The following is a 21,234-nucleotide window of genomic DNA, read 5'->3' on the forward strand; positions in this document are numbered from 1 at the left end:
TCTGCTGCTCTGTGGGCCACACAAGCCAACAGCATTTACTTAGTTCATTTAGATTGTAGGCTTAATCATCATATCTCATGACTGTAGGTTTGTTAGGGTTTCTCAGTTGGACAGGGCCTCTAAATGTGTTTTGCCTGGGACCTTGGTACAAGGGATTGTAACATCTAATCCTGTGTATTAACGAATGATTGAAGTTGTTGGGGTCTGCACCAGGTTTCTTGAGTATAGGGATGACTGAGGCTGGTTTGAGAGACGAAGGGACAAGACCAGAGGTGAGAGAGGAATGAACAAAGGCAATTGTAAGAGGGGTGAGAGAGTTTGTGGAGGCTTTAACAAGACCAGTTGGCAGGGGGTAAAGCTGGCAAGTGGATGGCTTGGCTTTCCTGATGAGGTCAGATATGTCGGTAAACGAGGATAGTTTGAAGTTGGAAAGTGTAGAGGAGATTTTGGACAGGTGGGAGGGATGAGGTGTGTGTGCTGTGAGCTAGCTGTTGGTGAATATTGTCAATCTTTGTATTAAAAAATTCCATAATTGCATTGCAGTAATCTGTTGAGTAGAAGTGAGAAGGAAGAAAGTCCGGGGGGTGTAGTGCATGTCGTTGTAGTGGAGAATGTGGTTATGAAACATGTCCTGATGTACGGTGAGGCCAGATTTCCTGTAGAAGCATTCGAGTTGACATTCTTTAACCTTAAGCTGACGGAGTTCGGTTGTAAACCAGGGTGCGGAGTGGGTGAAGGTGACAGTCCATGTTTTCTGAGGGGCCAAGGAATCCAGAAGATTATGAAGTCCAGTGCTATAATGGGAAAGCACTTAATTGGCACTGGATAAGTAGTTGATTTGGGGGGGGGGGGGGGGGGGGCAGTTAGTCAATGTCCTTAATATTAAGGAATGATTTGAACCGAGGCAGTCTAGATTTAAATAGTGCAAGGTTGATGTTAAATGATATAAGCTTATGGTCAGAGATGGGGAGATAAATTTCAGAAGAGTTAAAAGGAGTACTACCAGAATAGCAGATCAGGTCCAGAATATGTCCTTTAGAATGGGTGGGAAAGTCAATAAACTGTTATGTGAAGTTTTTTTGTGAGAGAATTATTCAAATTGTCAAGATGTATGTTGAAATCACCAAGCAGAATTATGTTAGGGCTGAGTGAACATATGTGAGTGAAGAAGGTAGAGAATTTGCTGATGAAATCAATATTGGGCTTAGGTGGACGGTAAACAGTGGCTATTATGGTTGGATATGGTCCATTCAGTTGAATGACCAGAGACTAGGGCTGGGCGATATGGACTAACAGTCACATCCCGATACATTTAGGCTGAATATCGATATACGATATATATAACATCCTGCGCGGATGGCTGCCTGTCTGCGCTGGAACACCTCCACCCCCCTTTCCCCCCTACCCCGGTGCAAGTTGTTTTGAGTTCTTATGTTGTAAAGTGTGCTCATTTGTGCTTATGTTGCAGAGGTTTTTTTTCCCGGTCCCACACTGTACTCCCCCAGATGAGTGTAGTCTGGGAGCTGCTTTTTTTCTCCTCCCCTCTCCTCTTGTTTCTCCCCCCTTTCCTCCCCCCACTATTATCTAACAGTCATCCTGTTATGTCTTTCTTATCGTATGTATTGTTGTATATGTACGGGTTGACTGGTGTAATTTCGCTGTACTTGTTATAGTGACAATAAAGATATCCATCCATCCATCCATCCAGCCATATCCTGATATGGAGCTTTTTCGGGTTGTGGATGGCTTGCGACTGGGGCTTCTGCAGCGCGCAGTTTCACACATTCGTACTGCAGTTTGTGCCACAGTTTTAGGTGGTGAAAAAGATTTGTAGTGCTTCCACCCCTGGCTTTAACTTGTTTATGGCACTCCCTACATATAACTTATCAGAGGTCGCGTTAACCGAATATTTTCTGAAGGCCATCTATCATTTTGACAGATTGCAGTTCACACTCCTGACCACTTGGTAGCGAGTGACTTTATTAATTGGCTCTTGTCTCTAATCGCAGTTTGCATTCCAAACATCACAGAACTTTTATCAGTGCACGATTTCCTGGTACAGTTACACCGATAATACTGATGCACACGTCAGAGCTCGGCTTAACCATAAACATATATACAATATATGTATATATGTATATATGTATGTCTATGTCTATGTCTATGCATCTATACTGAGCCACTGCTTTTTTTCTTTTACTAACCAATTTCTCCTCTGCACACTCCGCAGACGTTGTTGCGCCCCTCCTCCGTGCATGCAAGAGTAGGGGCAGGGGCGCTGGGAGCAGTGCAGAGAGCTCCGGGTCAGCAGCTTGCCTGGAGCAAGGATCACAGCGCAAATTTGAACTATATCGATATATGCGATATGGTCTAATTCCGTATCGCATTAAAAAGTGTGACAAGCTAGTGTGACATTTAATATTAACAAGATTATCAGGGTTAACAAAGAGTCATCTAAATGAAGGCAAAACAGGCCTTCTGGAGGATACAATGGTGCAGATAGGGAATGTACAACACCAGGATGGCCTAGAGGGGGAGCTAGTGAGATCAGTAGTAACTGCTGACTCACATAGAAAGGAGGGCGAGGAAGTGTAGCCAGGAAAAAATGGAGGATGAGTGGTTTGAACATTCTTACGCAAGAGAGGGTGTCAGCACTAATTGAAGGTGCTCGATTGTATTGGGTGGACAGTGGTGGAGGTGCTCAGAGGCCAGGTGATGGTAATGATGTTAGTGGTCACACATGGAGGCATGGCACGTTGTATGTTCGTTGGAGGCCGTCAGGTGAAAAAAGAGAGAGGCGGGACGAAAATGAGTCGAAGTTGTGGATAAAGTTAATCTTGAGTGAGCCACACATTGACTGCAGCCAGGTGTAAAGATAAAAAAGGTGGCTGAAACACTCTAAGCCACAGCCCGACGTGGGGATAGGGCTGGAAATGAAAATGGATTTTCTGCTGTGGATAAGGAAATCAAACAGACCAATAAAATTGGCTTTTGTAAACTCTGAGTGCCGCCGATTGGTCTCACATGAGTCAATATGATTACAATTATCTTTGTGATAGACGATGGAAGTGACGTTAAGAGACTGGGAAGTTTGTCCAAGATATCAACAGTTGTGGCCCTGGGCTTATAGTGGGTAATGGCAAGGTCTGAGTCGGTGAGCTGATTTTGGGGCAAGGAGTAAATTATTGCCAAGGAGCGCCGCCGAGAGCGGACAGTGGGAGAGATGGGAAAGTCGGGTCTGACCGAGTGGAGCGGAAGCACAGCAGAGGGACCAGCGGACTCCAGGGCCAGAGATGATGGGGGCGGAGGCGGGTCCTGCTCCTCTAGACTGGAAAACATGTTGGATGCGGACAAATTGCAGACTTTAGGTGGATGGGGGCAATTAAGGAGTTTTTCACCATGTCTGCCCCTGCTGGCAACAGTCCATTCGCCAGGAGTAGAAGTAGGTCCCAGTAGGACCTTCAGCTTGGCTCCTGATCTCAGCGGTCAGCAGAGACATCAGTGGCAGCGTCGGGGACAGTCTTATCAAGTTCCTCAGTGGATAAAGGACTTCTTGCCCAGGACGACAATAGAGTCTTTTCAGACTGATAATGCAGTTGCGAGGGTATACATGCAGTCCATGAATTCTTCTTAATTTATGATTTGATGTAAAATGGAGATTCTGTCTTCCAGCTCAGAGATGATCTGTGATTTGCAAGTAAAGAGGTCTTTGGTGCTATAGTGTGAAGAAGCAGCAAACTCTACTGTAGGCTAGCAGTGAGTACCAGTACAGTGTAGGAGGCATCAGCACTTACTGGCATTAAGTGCCCATTTCTGGGCCTCCTGCGTTGGTTCATCTTCTCTAAGTGGATCAGGTAGTTATAATTGTGGTTCCTCCCAGCCGAAGGTGAGATTTGGTGGTGCAACTTTGCTAAGTGCTGTCAGTTGGTCTGAGCGCTAGTAGCGCTTAGCTTAGCTGGCGCAGCTAATTGACTGAGCCGCCAGTTACAAACGGTGCAGGTCGTATCAAATAATGTATGTCTGCAAATCCAGCAGAACTATGATAGTGAACAAAACGAGAAGTAAAATCCACTAAAACACCTTCAATTTGTGGGTTAAAAAAACGCTAAAACTGTCTCAGGACACGATAACTAACGGCGTGCAGCGCAAACACTGCAACCCGGAAGTTAAGATCTGATCTGGGCTACCCGATCGCAAGTGGCCAGTGTGTTCAGACCTGGTATTAATATGCAAATCAAAATACTTCACCAGAACTGATCTCAGTTTCGCAGTCTGTTTGCAAATAATCAGAATCAGAAAAGACTTTATTGCCAAGTATGTTTGTACATACAAGGAATTTGTTTTGGTGTTGTTGCACCCATTATGCACAAACAAATAAAATAAAATAAAACATGGAAACTCGGCTCTCAAATATACAAAAAATATATACACTGTATATACAACAACCAGAACATTTACACTGGGTTGGTGGTGGGTTAGATGTGTTCACTGGGGGGCTTGGCATTGTTCAGCAGACGCACTGCTGATGGGAAAAAACAGTTTGCCATGCAAGTGGTCCTGCACTCAATGGATTGCAGCCGTCTGCCAGAGGGGAGTCTGTTGAGAGGGATCCGCCACAATCTTAGCTGCACGCTTCTGGCAGTCCTGTCAGCGTACAGCTTGTCGAGAGACTTCAGACTGCAGCCGATCACCTTCTCTGCAGAGCAAACACGCTGCAGTGTGCTCTTGTCCTTAGCAGAGGCTGCAGCATACCAGGTGGTGATGGAGTTGGTGAGGATGGACTCAATGATGGCAGTGTAGAAGTGCACCATCATTGTCTTTGGCAGGTTGAATTTCTTCAGCTGCTGCAGGAAGTACATCCTCTGCTGTGCTTTTTTTAATGAGGGCACTGATGTTCAGCTCCCATTTGAGGTCCTGGGAGATGATGGTGTCCAGGAAACGGAAGGACTCCACAGTGTTGACTGTAGAGTCACACAGGATGACAGGGAGGAGTGGGGCTGTGTTCTATCTGTAGTCCGTGATCATCTCCATTGTCTTGGAAGCATTCAAAGTTGTGACGGCTGCACCAAGTCACTAGGCGGTCAATCTCCAGTCTGCAGGCGCTCTCATCTCCACCTGAGATGAGCCCGATGAGGGTGATGTCATCTGCAAACTTCAGGAGCTTGACAGACTCGTGACTGGAGGTGCAGCTGTTGGTGTACAGGGAGAAGAGCAGAGGAGAAAGGACACAGCCTTGAGGGGAACCTGACGGCATGGGAGTCTGAGAAGTGTTTTCCCAGCCTCACATGCTGCCTCTTGTCAGACAGGAAGTCTGTGATCCACCTGCAGATGGAGTCTGACACGGTCAGCTGGGAGAGTTTGTCCTGTAGCAAACCCTGACATTATCTACTGGATCTCTACCCCTGCTCTAGAACCGAAAGCAGTTCTGTTTTATGTGTGTATGTCGTGACTTTGGTACACACGTTAAGTTATTATTTATTGATCTCCGCCCTGACATTAGTTAGACCTGCACAAAACTCAGATTATAACTCCAACCCTGGAAGCTTCCATATGCACCGTAAAATAAAGACTTTGGTAAATGAGGAAATACTTAACCACATGTGGCTCCTCATGCATCAACATGAGGATTAACACATAATCACACTTGTGTACTCATATTAAATACTTTCATTTATAAATTCTTATTTAGAATTATTTCTTTTTTAATTAACAATTGCAAGGACAGACTATTTTAAAAGCCCCTCATTACTAATGAACAGACATCACTTATGGCGCTTTCTCCTTTTTAGTTGATCATTTATAGCAGCAGTTGTGTGGGTTTTTTTGTTTTTTTTTTTAAAGAAAGAGACAAAACTCCGCTGACACAGGAGCACCCCTGTTGAGCATGGGATGTCTTTAATGTGTCTCAGGACGCATTGCGTTCACACTACCAAAGGAATGTGGACACATGCGACACAAGCAACCTAGAAATCCGTGAGAACAGTGTGAGCGTGTTGCCAAAATCCTAAAGTAAATAAATATGGGTTGGTCTGGTGCTGTTTGGTCAGGTGATTAATAGAATAACATTAAGATCAGCCAAAGCTGCTAAGTCAGTTATGTTACAAATTAAAATCCCTGACATGCTTTAAAAAAGTTTCACGATGAACAGCTTGGTATAAAAAAAGATTTTTAACAGATGTAGTTCCAATAAACAGCCAATAAATCTGGTTGGACTACTGAAAGCACTACACTGACTGGATGTAAAACAGCCATCTGTTGTTCAAAAGTAGTATTGCAAGCACAAAAATAAGTTAACTTGCATTTTGAACCAGAAGGGGTGATAGAGTGGGCTACTATTTCACATCTACACTACTTTCCTCACTTCCCCTCCTCTCCTTACATCACTTATTTTGTCCTATTCTCACTCTGATCCACACCAGACTCCATTCACTCTACAACTGGGCTCATATTGGCCTCTGTGCCAATGGATGACCTCAGTCACTGATCCATTTGCTGTCATCCGCTGCTAAACATGGAACATGACTGGAACAGAGGGAGAAATCAGAAAGGAGAAGGAGAGGAGAAAGAGAAGAATAAAATCAGCTAGACAGAGCAAATGTTGAAAGCGTGAAAGCAAGGGAGGGGGGTGGGAAAAGACAGAAGAGACAGAGAGAGCTGGCAGCCAGATCCTAGACAACAACGTCTGTGGAATCAAAGACAGATCCAAGTTTGCCTTAAACACAATAAAGAACCACTGACTCACACCTGAAAAATGCTTTACCGACAATGTGTGTGTGTATGAATGAAAGACAGACAGAAAGAGTGGAGCACATGGATTTTGCAAGTTTGAGAGACGATATAACTTAAGCTTTAAGTCTAGTAGAGGTAGTGGCTTTTATACTATCACTGTTGTGTGGGCAATAATAATGTTCACACAGGCAGCAGAGAACATGACAACAATTCACAGTTCAAAACACATCAGAATACACACAGGCCACAAAAAATAAATAAATAAATCACAAAATAAAATCAACAGAAAAGACAAAATCAGTTGGAGGTCTGATACTGAACAAAGGCTGTGTTTAAATGAGCCAAAACATGACCACCACTGCCTAATATACTGTTGGTTCGACATGTGGCACCAAATCAGCCTGGATGTCCTAAAGCAGTACTTCTCAAATAGTGGGGCGGGTGGTGAGATGTCAGGGGGCGCGTGAGAGGCAGGGGGGACTTTCAGTATTAGTGTCTTTATTCATGCTTGAACGATAAACAAGCCTCCAGTCACTTCTTCTACTGTTCAACCTAGCAGAAGAAGTACACAAGAACACCTGTGTACCAAGCTGACGGAGGGTATCCCTAACAGGCCGTTGTGAGTGTGGCAGAAAATAATTGAGATTGTTGTACGATTATATGTACGAATCATGCGTGCAGGTCCCACACATTTTTAATTTGAACCTTTTTTTGTGACTTTTCAATGTGACAACCAGCTGCTCTTCATAAGAACCTTAACAATCAGTTTTGTTAAGCTCATGCAACTGATATTGAGATAACATAGAAATTTACATCTGGGTGTATCCTCATTTATAGGGATCAGGATTGGGTGAATATAAAATACAATCCCATAGCTATTCTATTCAAAATGTCCAAGACATGGTTTTGGGTATACACGGCGCAGAAATCTAATTATTAAGAGATTAAAGGATGTGTGTGTGTCTTTCTTTAAAATTAAATGTTTACCCGTGTTCCTGTGTTTGCATGTGAGAGTGTGCTGAACAGGTTCTAAACTTTGGTCAACAGCTGGCCTCTATTAATACAGCCCTATGTGTTTGTATGTGCGTGTGATCCAGAGCATCATTATTACCTGAATGAAGAGTGGCCTTGTATAGAGAAGAAAAACAACAAGGTTTTGTTGGAGTGCACATATGCATGAGCCTGTATGTCCACAGCATCTGGAGGCATCATGTTCTGGCCCTGCCACTGTTTCAGCATTAGAAACCTCTCTGTTCTTCTGCAGCCACACTTATAGCGCAGCTCAGAGACACTTGTGTTTCACATCAAACAGAATTGTCTGAATCTTGATTGCTTTGTGTTATCTTGATCATCGTTCATTTTGTCTGACAAAGCAGTGAAAATAAATGAATTATCAAGAGAAATTTGGAAAAACACATTGTGACCACTCTCTCTCTATCTTTCTCTCTAACTACTTATTTATGAATTAAGACACTGAAACAATGCAAATGTAATATTTTGGACTAATATAAGGTCAGTAGTACTTGATAGCCTAATGTTTTAGACAAGTGTGAGAAATTAACTTTCTGAACATCTACCAACCACTAACAATTTGTACATATCCTACTGTAGTAGAGTTTCTATTAACCATAGTTTGTACATATCTAATCTAATCTAAATGTAAAAATTCACCAGCCACTCAATAAAAGAGTAATATTAACTGGTGCAAATTTCCACGCTGGTTAAGATGTATGTCACATAACTCCAGTATCCACGATTTGATCCTCTGTTACACATCACACAATATACATCCCTCTCTCTCTCGTTCATTTCCTTTCTTTATTTCCAGTTACATTGTCTAATAAAAGCAGCCATGGCAGAGTCAGAAATGTAAGAAATTTTCACACAATATACATCCCTCTCTCTCTCGTTCATTTCCTTTCTTTATTTCCAGTTACATTGTCTAATAAAAGCAGCCATGGCAGAGTCAGAAATGTAAGAAATTTTAATGGAGTTGTTTACAATATTTAGCCTACATGATTAGGACATCCTCTGTCTTTATTAGGCCGAGGATCTTCCTGGGTAGTCCTTACCTTCTCTGCAAGTCCATTTCCTCTGGTGTGGGTCCATTCTGAACCTGGGGGCCCTGTCTGGGCAATGTGGGGCCTGTAGAGGGTGACACACACAAACAACTCCTATTAGACATTCAGCTGACATCCTCATCATTCAGACTGGCACGCAGCCGCTCATTTACTGTTTTATTAAAAAAAAAAAACAACAACAACAAAACAAAAAACAAAAAAAAATGTATTAATATCTTATCAACCTTATCAGCACAAAACGTTGTACTGGGCAACCAAAGCAGAGAGTGTTTAAAAGCCTCTGAACAGTTCAGTGAGGAGACAGGGAGATACTAATGTTTGTGTTGGTAACGCAGCAATGGTGGGCCGTCCGGGCCAGCAAAGCCTTATCTGCTGCCCTAAACTTTATCAAAATCACTGACATTTTAATATTTTCCCATTCATCTTACTAAATTACTATTTTCACGTTTCACATTTCAAGTTTCTTCGTATTGGAAGGTCAGAAAGCTGTTCCGTTTAAGCCAAGCTAGTGGTTCATGTTCAGTTAATTGGCCCAGTTAACATTCTAATAGAGATTTTCTTTAACTCACGAGGGGGGAGAGGGTATTGATTTGGTTGCAGATCTTCTTAGAAAGGCATTTTCACAGTAGACTTTGAAAGAAAAGCTGGACATTGTGAGGAAAGGCCACCCAATCCCGGAGCTAGCTGACCCAGCCGGGGAAAGGCTGTGTCCGCCACATTCAGGACAGCGACTATGAGCGCTACCCTTGGTTGACAGGCTCAGAGGAGAACTTTAAATTGTTTCTTAAGTTCTGGTGAGTAAAATGAATTATATTTCCATCTTTTATTGTCTTTGCCATTTTATTGGGTCAAGATTGAAACTTCTGCTGGATTTGACATATGTGCCACTGGTGCGAAGCTGCACAGCTGCGCAGCTACAGGAGGTGAAACGCGTGTTTATATTAGCTTAGAAGTGAAGCTGGCTAGGAACATAGGAAATAATATATCGATAAAAGTTTAGCCAAAATATTCAAATTCATTATGTTTTTAGGTAAAAATACAAACTAAAAAAACCCCAGTCTGGTCATAAATGCCAAAACAATAACATACACACTCACCCTCAATAGCCCTTAGCATGAGAACAAGAAACACACAGACATCATTGTCTTATTTATTTATGCTAATGAGCTAACTTTTCTAAAACATGAGCAGGGCCAGATGGCCAACATGGTGTTCTGTGTATCAAACACACATATAGACCAAAAGCTTCTCCATCCAAATGGAGCTGCGAAGGGAGCAGATTTGACTGTAATTAGTATTAATAGTATTAATAAGTGTTGACCCTTTGTAGCAGCAGAAAGGATTGCCGACCCGGAGTGGGCAATCCACCCTTTTCCGACTGAGGACCATGGCCTCAGACTTGGAGGTGCTGATCTTCATCCCAGCGAACCGCCCCAGCAAGAGCTGGAGGTCGTCGATGAAGCTAACCACGTCATCCGCAAAAAGCAGGGACGAGATCCTCCGATCACCGAACCCGACACCCTCCTCCACCCGGCTGCGCCTAGAAATTCTGTCCATAAAGATTATGAACAGAACTGGTGACAAAGGGCAGCCCTGGTGGAGTCCAACCCTCACTGGGAACAGGTCCGACTTACTACCGGCTACACGGATCCACCCCATACTCCCGGAGCACCCCCCACAGGATGTTTCTGGGGTTTCTGGGGTCATAAGCCTTCTCCAGATCCACAAAGCACATGTGGACTGGTTGGGCAAACTCCCATTTACCCTCCAGCACCCTAGTGAGGGTAAAGTTCCACGTCCAGGGCGAAAACCGTATTGTTCCTCCTCGATCTGAGGTTCAACAATCGATCGGACCCTCTTTTCCAGCACCCTGGCATAGATCTTGCCGGGGAGGCTGAGGAGTGTGATCCCCCTATAGTTGGAACACACCCTCTGGTCCCCTTTTTTAAAGATGGGGACCACCACCCCGGTCTGCCACTCCAGAGGTACTGCTCCCGATTTCCACGCAATGTTGCAGAGGCGTGTCAGCCAGGACAGCCCTACAACATCCAGAGCCTTGAGATACCCAGGGAGCTATCCCGGAGCTCCGCCGGCGAGAGATTGGACGATCCAACCCCAGGCCCTCCGCCTCTGTTTCCTCTATGGAATACGTGTTGGTGGGATTGAGGAGCTCCTCAAAGTATTCCTTCCACCGCCCGACGATATCCCCAGTTGACGTCAGCAGCTCACCACCCCCACTGAGAACAGTGTGAGCGTGTTGCCGCCCACCCCCCCCGAGGCGCCGGATGGTTTGCCAGAACCTCTTCGGAGCCGATCGATAGTCTTCTTCTATAGCCTCACTGAACTCCTCCCACGCCCGAGTTTTTGCCTCAGCGACTGCCCTCGCCACGGACCGCCTAGCCATCCGGTAATGGTCAGCTGCTTCAAGAGACCCACAGACCAGCCATGCCCTGCAGGCCTCCTTCTTCAGCCTGATGGCTCCCCTCACCTCCGGTGTCCACCAGCAGGTTCGGGGACAGAAAGATAAAACAGGCAGAATCTGGGCTGCAGCCAGGCCGGCAACTGCTTCTGAATATCAACAACACACATTGCCCCTACTTAACACTGTCATTGGTTATTGGCATTAGCTCATTTTTCCCTAAGAGGAGAAAGCAAGCTTGCAACGTCTTAGTCAAAGCAATTAGACCACTTTAGTTCTCTGACAAATTATTTCAGCTTCTTCTTTTGGTTTAAGACTTTTGTGGAATTCCATTTGTCAAATAGTTTATTCCTAAAAGGGTAGATAGACAGTAAAATAAAGAGTGGCAGAATGCTGTCTTTCGAAACAAAAATTTAAAAACAAGTACAAGATGAAGACAAACATATCTTAGAAGAAGATAAAGAGTCACAAATATGCCTGATGTCCCTTCGGAGTGACCATGACTAATAATTGCTAAGCCCTCGCTATGACGACATTTACTGGAAGCCATTCCAGTGGTCACCAGTGCAAGTACATAAAAAAAAGCCTGATGAGTCATCACAGGGTCCACCACTGCCTTTGGGTTATTGGATGTATAAGTCAGCTTGATGCAATCATGAGCAATAATTATCAGAGATAAACAAAAGAAGCTGCTTTTCTCCTGGGTTTTGAAAAGCTAGCAGGAGAAAGTTAGACTGTAAAAAATTTATCAGTGACATGAATCAAAATGACTGATTGTTCAGCCTTAAATATACTCCTCCAAGGCACACTCACGCGCACACTCTCAGTACAATTATTTTTATTTTTTTGCTTTTTTTGTTTCTTTTCATTTATGTACGTGAACAAATAGATAACCTGTATTTATTGGAGACCCTGTATTCTGGAGAATGGGGAGGTGGGGTGCTAGCAGATGCATTATAAATATAACACGATACTTTAATCAACCATGTGCATGACAGCTCTTAAATTTATAAGCTGGAACACTCGGGCCATCGGGTCACCTATAAAATGTACAAAAGTCATGAATCACATTGCAAAAATGAACCCTGGTTTCTGCCTTCTACAGGAAACACATGTCACAGCACAAGAACACCTCAAAGTCAAAACTAAATGGATAAATCAAATATTTTTCTCGTTGTATAACTCAAAAAAAAGGAGACGCTGCTATTTTGATAAATAAAAACATCCCATATCACAACCAAACCACAATAACAGACACGGAGGGCCGATTTATCATTATTAATGAACATATTGCAAACATTAAAATAACGATAGCTAGCATTTATGGACGATTAATAACGATAACCCACAGTTTTTTCATACAGTATTCTCACATCTCACAGCCTTATCAGACTCAATAATTATAGTAGGAGGAGACTTTAATACAATCATTGACCCTAACTTGGACCAATCGCACCTTGGAAGCACCCAAAGAACATGGCATTCATCAAATACTGTTAAGAAATACATGGAGGATCTTGGACTTAGCAATTGTTGGTGATCTGCAAACCCCTTACAAAGAGAATATTCATACTATTCACCCCCGCAAAGAAGTTACTCACGCATTGATTACTTCTTAGTCAGTCATTATATCTCAAATTAATCACCCGGAAATCCATCCTATAGTTATCTCAGATCATGGCTCAGTCAGCTATGAATTAATACATAAAACTACCCCACCACCCACAAATAGGTGGTGGTTCAACACATCACTCCTGGCAGACCTAGACTTCAGTAGTACTCTTTCTAGAGAGTGGACATCCTTCATGGAACTGAACACCTCCCCAGAAACTTGTCCCTCACTGCTCTGGGAAACAGCAAAAGCTGTACTTTTTTTTTCCACACATAAGAAAAAAAGAGAACAAGAAAAACGCAGACAACTGAAACATAAACTTAACCTTCTCCATTCCCAACACTCCTATTCACCTGACGAGCAAAACCAGAACGAAATACAGGACATCAAGACACAACTAGAAGATATCATACACCAACAAACCCAATTTCTCATACAAAGAACAAGACTGAAATACTTTGAAAACAATGAAAAAAAATGGAGAATTCCTTGCTAATCAACTGAAAAGAAACAATAAAAAAATCAATCATTACGGCAATTAAGGAACCACAGGGACATTTAACCTATGATGCAAAAACAATCAACAAATACTTTTCTGACTACTATGAGAAACTCTACCATTTAGACAACACATGCAGCACCGAAGAAATTGACTCTATTTTTAGTAGAATAAACCTCCCCAAGTTATCTAAAGATCAAGCCACCACTCTAGACCAACCAATAACTGCAGATGAACTCAGGAAAGCCATATTCTCCATGTCTAGCAATAAATCCCCCAGCCCAGATGGTTACCCAGCTGAATTCTACAAACACTTGTGGAAACTCATATCTCCTCTTTTCATTAGAATGGTCAACAAAATTAAATTATCAGGAACCATACCCACACACATGCACACAACCCTCATCTCAGTCCTACTTAAACCAGAAAAAGATCCAAATCTTATCTCTAGTTACAGACCTATAAGCTTTTTTACACTTGTGGTGTAGTAATATTGCACATATTAAGAGTGTTCATTGTGGAGCCTGACAGCAACAGGAAGGAAAGACCTTCTGTATCTTTCCTTCATACATCGAGGGTGAAGCAGTCTGTCACTAAAGGTGCTCCTCAGTCCTGTCAGGTCACCATGCAGGGGGTGGGACTCATTGTTCAGCATGGATGATACTTTTGCCAGGACTCTCCTGTCACCCATCTCCCTCACTGAGTCCAAAGGGCAGCCCAGAACAGAGCTGGACTTCCTGATGATCTTATCCAGCTTCTTCCTCTCCTTCTCTGTGATGCCACTGTTCCAGCAGACCACTCCGTACAGGATGGCTGACGCCACTACAGAGTCATAGAAGGTCTTCAAGAGTGCCCCTTTCACTCCAAAAGACCTCAGTCGCCTCAGAAGGTAGAGCCTGCTCTGTCTGTTCCTGTAGAGTGTGGTGAGTCCAGTCCAGTTTGGTGTTGAGGAGAACACCCAGGTACTTATAAGAGTCCACTTGCTCAATGTCCATTCCCTGGATGTTCACTGGTGAGGGGAGGGCAGAACGGCGTCTGCGAAAATCCATCACCATCTCCTTGGTTTTCCCTGCGTTGATCAGGAGGTGGTTTCGTTGACACCATTACACAAAGTTCCCCATCAGTCCTCTGTACTCTGCATCGTCATCATCTCTGATGAGGCCAACAATCGCAGAGTCATCAGAGAACTTCAGCAGTACACAGCTGTCGGTGTTGTGTCTGAAGTCTGCTGTGTAGAGTGTGAAAACAAAGCGGGCCAGGACAGTCCCCTGGGGGGCACCCGTGCTGCCGGTGAGCAGGTCAGACACACAGCTCCTGTTTCTCACAAACTGTGGTTGGTCTGTGAGGTAGTCCAGGATCTATGTAGACAGCTGGTGGTCCACACCCATCCTCTCCAGTTTGTCCCTCAGAATCACCGGCTGGATGGTGTTGAACGCACTGGAGAAATCAAAAAAGGTGATTCTCACAGTGCTGCCGGGCTTTTCTAAGTGAGAGACAGCTCGGTGTAGCAGGAAGATAACAGTGTCCTCCACTCCAACATTAGGACGGTAGGCAAACTGTAGTGGGTCCATGGAGGGTCCCACCTCAGAGTGGAGATGTCCCAGAATCAGTATCTCCAGTGTCTTCATCAGGTGGGATGTTAGAGCCACCGGTCTGTAGTTGCGGAGATCTTTAGGGTGCGATGTTTTAGGCACCAGTACCACGCACAAGGTCTTCCAAATCTGTGGTACCACTCTCAGCTCAAGGCTCAGGTTGAAGACATGCTCCATAACTCCAGACAGTTCATTTGGAGCTGATACCATCCGGTCCAGCTGCTTTCCTCGCTTTTATCTTCCTGAGCTCTTTTCTCACCTGGTCTGCTGTGAAGGACAGGGGTGGGGGATGAGTGGCTCCATCTTGGTGTGAAGTGGTTGTATCTTCTGATGAGCCAGAGGTGTGAGGGGCTGAGTGAGAAGGGCATAAGCCAGGTGTCGGCAAGTTAGGGAGCGGCTGCATCGGGGGAGGAGTGGGTGCTTGAACAAACCTGTTGAAATGTTGATTTAGATCACTGACCCACTGTCGATCCCCCTCAACCTGTGCATGGGGTGTTTTGTAGCCCGAAATGGTTTCCATGCTTCTCCGCACCCCTCTGATGTCCTGGCGCTGCAGCTGCTCCTCCATCTGCTTCCTGTAGCTGGCCTTTCCCTCCCTCATCTATAGCAGCAGTAGAAATGTCCATTTTACCTAAAATAAACTACCTTTTTGCAAAGACACCAGTGCAACCCACATCTCAATGGTTTAATGCCATAGACTCTGTCATAAATAAATTCTACTGAAAACACAAAAAAACAAATTAAACGTTCCACCCTGCAGAAACCAAGAGATTATGGAGGACTGGCTGCCCCAAACTTTAAACTATATCACCTATCAAATCACCTACAATATATATCCAAATGGTTACAATATCTACAACTATCACAGCAACTCTGGTTGGACAGAACAATACAACTGTCAAGAAATATCAATATCATTACTTCCCTTCTTACACAGTCAGTCAAAAAACACAACTGTTTCAAAAACCCATATATAGCAGTGACTCCGACTGTGCTTGGTGGAAATCCAACCAAATCTTAGGACATCCCATATACCCCAATAAACTCACTCCACTGTGGCACAATTCGGATTTCCAAATTCCAAACAAACCCTTATGTTTTCAGTCATGGATAAAAGCAGGAATAACACATTTGGAACATATATTTGATCACAACTGGCTCATGCCCCATGACATACTAAAATAACATTATAACATTGGCAGTAACAGTTTTTTACAATATTCACTGTAAAAAACATTAAACTAAAATGCTGTTTAAAAGAGAAACTTAATATAATGAACAACACTCTGTAAAAACCCTCATAGTTTAATTAAATAAAACTATTATCCACCCAGAAAAAAAAAAAAAAAAAGCTGTTGCTAAATACCTCAGTGTTATGATGACTTTCATTTCCGGTGATATTGCGATTGTAACAAGCTTGATTGTCATTCAATGTTTGGAGAATATCTCTCCTGCCTCTTCTTTCAACCATCTTCTCCTCTGCTTAAGAAATTCCTAAGCCTCCTAACCTTAACAGATCTCACCTTAGGAGCTCTCTTAAGAGCTAAAATTCTTTAGGAATACCTTTTATCTTTACTAGGATCTACTCTTAACTTTGAGGGGAAATTCTTAGAAAAATCATGATTCTAAGAATTTTCTTAGAATTTGGCCACTAGGAGAAACTCTTTGCGCTAAGAATCTTTAGGAATACGGCCCCTGGAGGCTAGCTGCAGAGGTGGGAAGTAACGAAGTACAAATACTTCGTTACTGTACTTAAGTAGATTTTTCAGGTATTCAATTCAATTCAATTTTATTTATATAGCGTCAATAACAATACAAATCGTCTCAAGACGCTTTACAAAAACCCGGCCTGAAACCCCCAGAGCAAGCCTGAAGGCAACGGTGGCAAGGAAAAACTCCCTTTTAACAGGAAGAAACCTCGAGCAGAACCCAGCTCATATGGAGGGACCCATCTGCCTGAGGCCAGCCGGGTACAGACAGAAGAAAGAGAGAAGAGAACAGCAAAGAGAGAAGAGAAGAGAACAGCAAGATAAACATACATCTGTCATAGATACACATATCTGACTAAAGTGTACATGTGGAATCTTATGATACAAACTGATGATGTTACATGACAGTTTGAAAATGTAAGAGGAATCATAGGCAGGTTGGAGAATTGTTCATTCAGGTAGGAGTGGATAACTGCAGGATTCCATGAAGACTGGGCAGGCTTTTTTTTTTTCCCCTCTGGGTGGGGTGGGGGTGCTAGCCGCATAAGTGATGATGACTGGCTAAGGTAGGGTAAGATGGTAAGCCAATCAGTGGCAGGGCAGTGTTCAGTTGGGCGGGTGTTGTTTAGACACAAACGTGCACATAGCAGTATCACACAAGCGATCAGAGATAGCCTGCAGCAATGGCGTGATTGGAGATTGCCGTTTTCAAGGTGGAAGTACAGGCACTACTTTAACCTCCTTGAGGTAGAAGGCAAGAACGTACACGTAAAGTGTACATTACGCTCAGAAAAAAATCTAATTCTTAGAAGAATTTAAACATATTTTTTTTTTTTTTTAAAGTAACGTAATAGTTACTTTCCCTGGTAACTAGTTAATATTATAGTGGAGTAATTCAGTTACTAACTCAGTTACTTTTTGGGAGAAGTAACTAATAACTATAATTACTTTTAAAAGTAACGTGCTCAACACTGCATAAAAGACGTGACATGATCGGACCGGACATGAATAGAGCATCAGACTAGAGAAGGAAAGTCGACGATGCGCTTCCTGTGTTCTCCTTCTACTTCCAACGAAGGTTCAAAAAGGCAACTGGACTTATAGAGTTTTTTTGAGAAGACGTTTCACCACTCATCCGGGTAGCTTTCTTCTTCTGCTGTTTTGAACAAGCAGCCTATTGATTAGTTTGAGCTCTGCTGCCACCTAGTGACAGGAGGCTTGTTTATCGTCCAAGCATCAATAAAGACAGTAATACTGAAAGTCCACTTGACCCCACTATTTGAGAACTACTGGTCTAATGTGAAAAAAAAAAAAAACAATTTCGTGTATGGTGTGGTTTCTGTTGCTATCATTAGCTTTTTGAGGATTTTTTGGAAGCTAGTTCACAACGTTAGCAATGCTATGGGAACACACCGTGTTGATAGTTTACAGCTAACACTAACTAGCAGTTTAAAAACAACAACCCAGTAACCCTCAATTTATTATTAAAAATTATCCAGTTGCTCATACAGGACATCTGGTCAATTCAGTCTAGATTATTCCGCTAGAACCTTTTCATTTTGCAAAATTATCAACGGATGAATTGTTTCATTAATGGCAAAAATCATTTTTACTTTTTACTTAAGCACATTTCAGAGCCTGTACTTTCTTACTTTTACTTGAGTAAAGGAGTTGAATTAGTACTTTTACTTTTACCAGAGTATTTTTTTACACAAGTATCCGTACTTTTACTTAAGTACAGAATATGAATATGTTTGCCACCTCTGGCTAGCTGTCATCATGCTGCCCAAAAAATACAAATCGGGGTACCAGAAAAAGAAAGAGCGGAAAGAAAAAGAAATTAAAGCTGCAAGCAGCGTTGAACGGGTCCACGCACCCCACGCCCGTCGGCGACCGGCAAGGACGGGGTCACCGCAGTTCTCAGGGGATACAGAGGAGTAACAATGCACCGTGGCACGATGCACAGTCAATGCAATTCAATATTTGTCAGAGCAAATCATCTGTGACAGATGGCTGTTTTGAATGTATTCTCTCTGTGGCATCAAAGTATGTTTAAACAGTTTCTCTCACACACACACACACTCACAGACAGCCACCAGAGAGATCTCTAAGTATCTCTTACTTCTCTTTACATCTAGTAAAGACTGACATTATAACAACGAAGAATAATCTCCGCTAGATTAATGCTTATGTACAATGCGAAACATCAAAGACGGAACTAGCATCGCCATAGCGGCGGCAACATCAAACGACCGCGACCTCATACAAACAGCGGTTACAGCAACACACATAACTATGCATTTATAATTCATTCATCTTCTATACCCGTTTAGTCCTGTTAAGGGTCACGGGGGTCTGCTGGAGCCTATCCCAGCTGTCATCGGGCGAGAGGCAGGGGTACACCCTGGACAGGTCGCCAGTCCATCGCAGGGGCATTTATAATACTCACAGACATATGTTCTCTTAACTCTTGAACGATCGGCAAGGCTGATGTTTAGCTGCAAAACGACTTCTTCTCTTGAACTACTACAATCGCAACACTGCCACCCTCAGGTGGAGACGTGTATGCCAGAAGGGGCAGCACAGATAGTCTCGGCTCTTTTGAATGTATTCTTTCTGTGGCATCAACAAACAATTGTATAATTATTCTCTCTGTGGCATCAAAGTATGTTAAAACAGCTTCACCAATCATTACAAGTTTAACCAACACACACACACTGGCATTCAGTCACCAGAGAGAAACGCTTTGGCTCCATCTGCTGGACAAAGTAGCACAGAACAGAGAACAGGCCCAGAGTTTAACGAAAACTCACAGTTTTCGCAGGTAGTGATCATGAAGGCCATAAGTATGTCCTGATAAAATCTGAAGACAATCCAATCATCCTGACCGGAACAGCAGCTCATACAACAGACACCTGCCAAAATCAGACATTTCCTGTTCACAATTGGTGGCGCTACAATAATTGTATGAATATTGACATATGGATGTGTGCAGCTGGGGGCCATTAACAATACTGTAAAGTTTGATGCACTTTGGACTTAATTAAAGCACACTTAATGCAACTTCCTGTTTCATGGCGCGTCATGAAACTTTGAGGGGCCAGAACACCCACACCACTTTGACGAAAAGTCAATAAACCCCGGTCAGGATCGTTTGCCTGTCTTTTGACACTACAAAGCCATTTTGCCACGCCCGTGCTCGGAGCCCATATACACTAAAATTTTTCGGGCGAACTAATTTTTCTGCAAATTTTCAGGACTTTTCGTGCATGTTTAGACATGCGTTGAATTTTCTAAAGTTCCTGAAAAATAATAATAATAAAAAACAGTACGAAAACAATAGGGTCCTTACAACTCCGTTGCATGGCCCCGTTGGACCCCTGCACTTCGTTGCTCAGGCCCCAATAAGGCAGAATGAGGGGATGCAACTGTTAACTGCTTTCTTTCCGAAAGGTGAACTGAGTTTACGTGTTGTGTAACTGCATCCAATTATTAATTTAGCAAGGCTTTATTTCTTTTTCTGCAAGCTGAAGAACAATTTTATTGAAAAATTAGATAGTTTTTCCAGCAATATCTTTATTGAGTTTCAAAATGATATACAGAAATTAGAGTGCTTCCACATCAAAGGAAACATCCAGGGCAGCTAAATTATTGTATAACAGTCAATCGCCTTTCCTTGCAAATCAGACATTTATAAGATGATAGAGCAACATTTAAGTGGAAGTACAAAATATATGACCTGTAAATAGTAACTTAATTAAATAAAAGAAAAACACAAAACCCCCCAAAACAAACAAAACAAACAAACAAAAAAACAACAACAAACAAGTTTCTCTATTTTCCAAGGGTTGCTCAACTTCAACTCAATTGCACTGTTGCGCATGGTTCAAAATTACAAACTCAAATGTACAATTCACACAGCATTAAAGATCAAGTATTTAAATAAAAGAAATTAGTTTAGGAAACTGCAGAGGACCAACAACAATTACACCTCATCTGCCTCATTCACCATACTACTAAGATCCACATTTTCCATATATTGCATAAAGGGACCCGAAATGTTTTGAAAAAGTGATAGTTTCCCCTTGATAATGTAAGTAATTTTTTCCATAGGTAAAGTTGTGGACAATTCCTTAATCCAGTTAATGAGTTTTGGTTTACTGGTCTTCCTCCATGAGAGTGCTATGACTCTTTTTGCCATCAGTAGACATAAGTCCAGGGCGGTAATTATCTTTCTAGACATAAGATGTCTAGCTAATTGTATACCCAATATAGTGTCCAGAGCTTGTTTAATCTCTTTCCAAAACTGTTGTACTTTATTGCATTCCCAGACACAGTGGAAGAACGTAAAATTAGATAGTTTATTTGATTTGATTCTCTGCATACAGTTGTTGGCTCCTGTTTAAGAATAAATGTTTTTAAATCAAAATGTGTCATGGATCAAAACGTTAGTACACAAACCAGATGTAGTCTAATGTTTGTAGGTGTCTGAGCACAAGTAGGCCAATTGCATCAGTTCAGGTGGTGAATGAAAAAAAACAGTCATTAACATTATTTGATCTGATTTTAGCTTAAAATCCTATTTATGCTTGT

The 21,234-nt window shown here is 42.7% G+C and overlaps 1 protein-coding gene across 1 annotated transcript in view; it reads right to left on the reverse strand.

The window, feature by feature from the left end:
• The window catches only part of enah (ENAH actin regulator), a gene marked incomplete at its 5' end in the record, with an annotated part of 151,186 nt that overhangs the window by 49,083 nt on the left and 80,869 nt on the right, over window positions 1–21,234 (reverse strand). The window contains 1 exon segment of the mRNA XM_084560203.1: window positions 8,802–8,874. Within this exon segment, the coding sequence (XP_084416329.1) occupies window positions 8,802–8,874 (73 nt within the window).

The sequence above is a fragment of the Chelon labrosus genome (genome assembly GCF_963514085.1).
Source record: "Chelon labrosus genome assembly, chromosome: 14".
Lineage (NCBI taxonomy): Eukaryota > Metazoa > Chordata > Actinopteri > Mugiliformes > Mugilidae > Chelon > Chelon labrosus.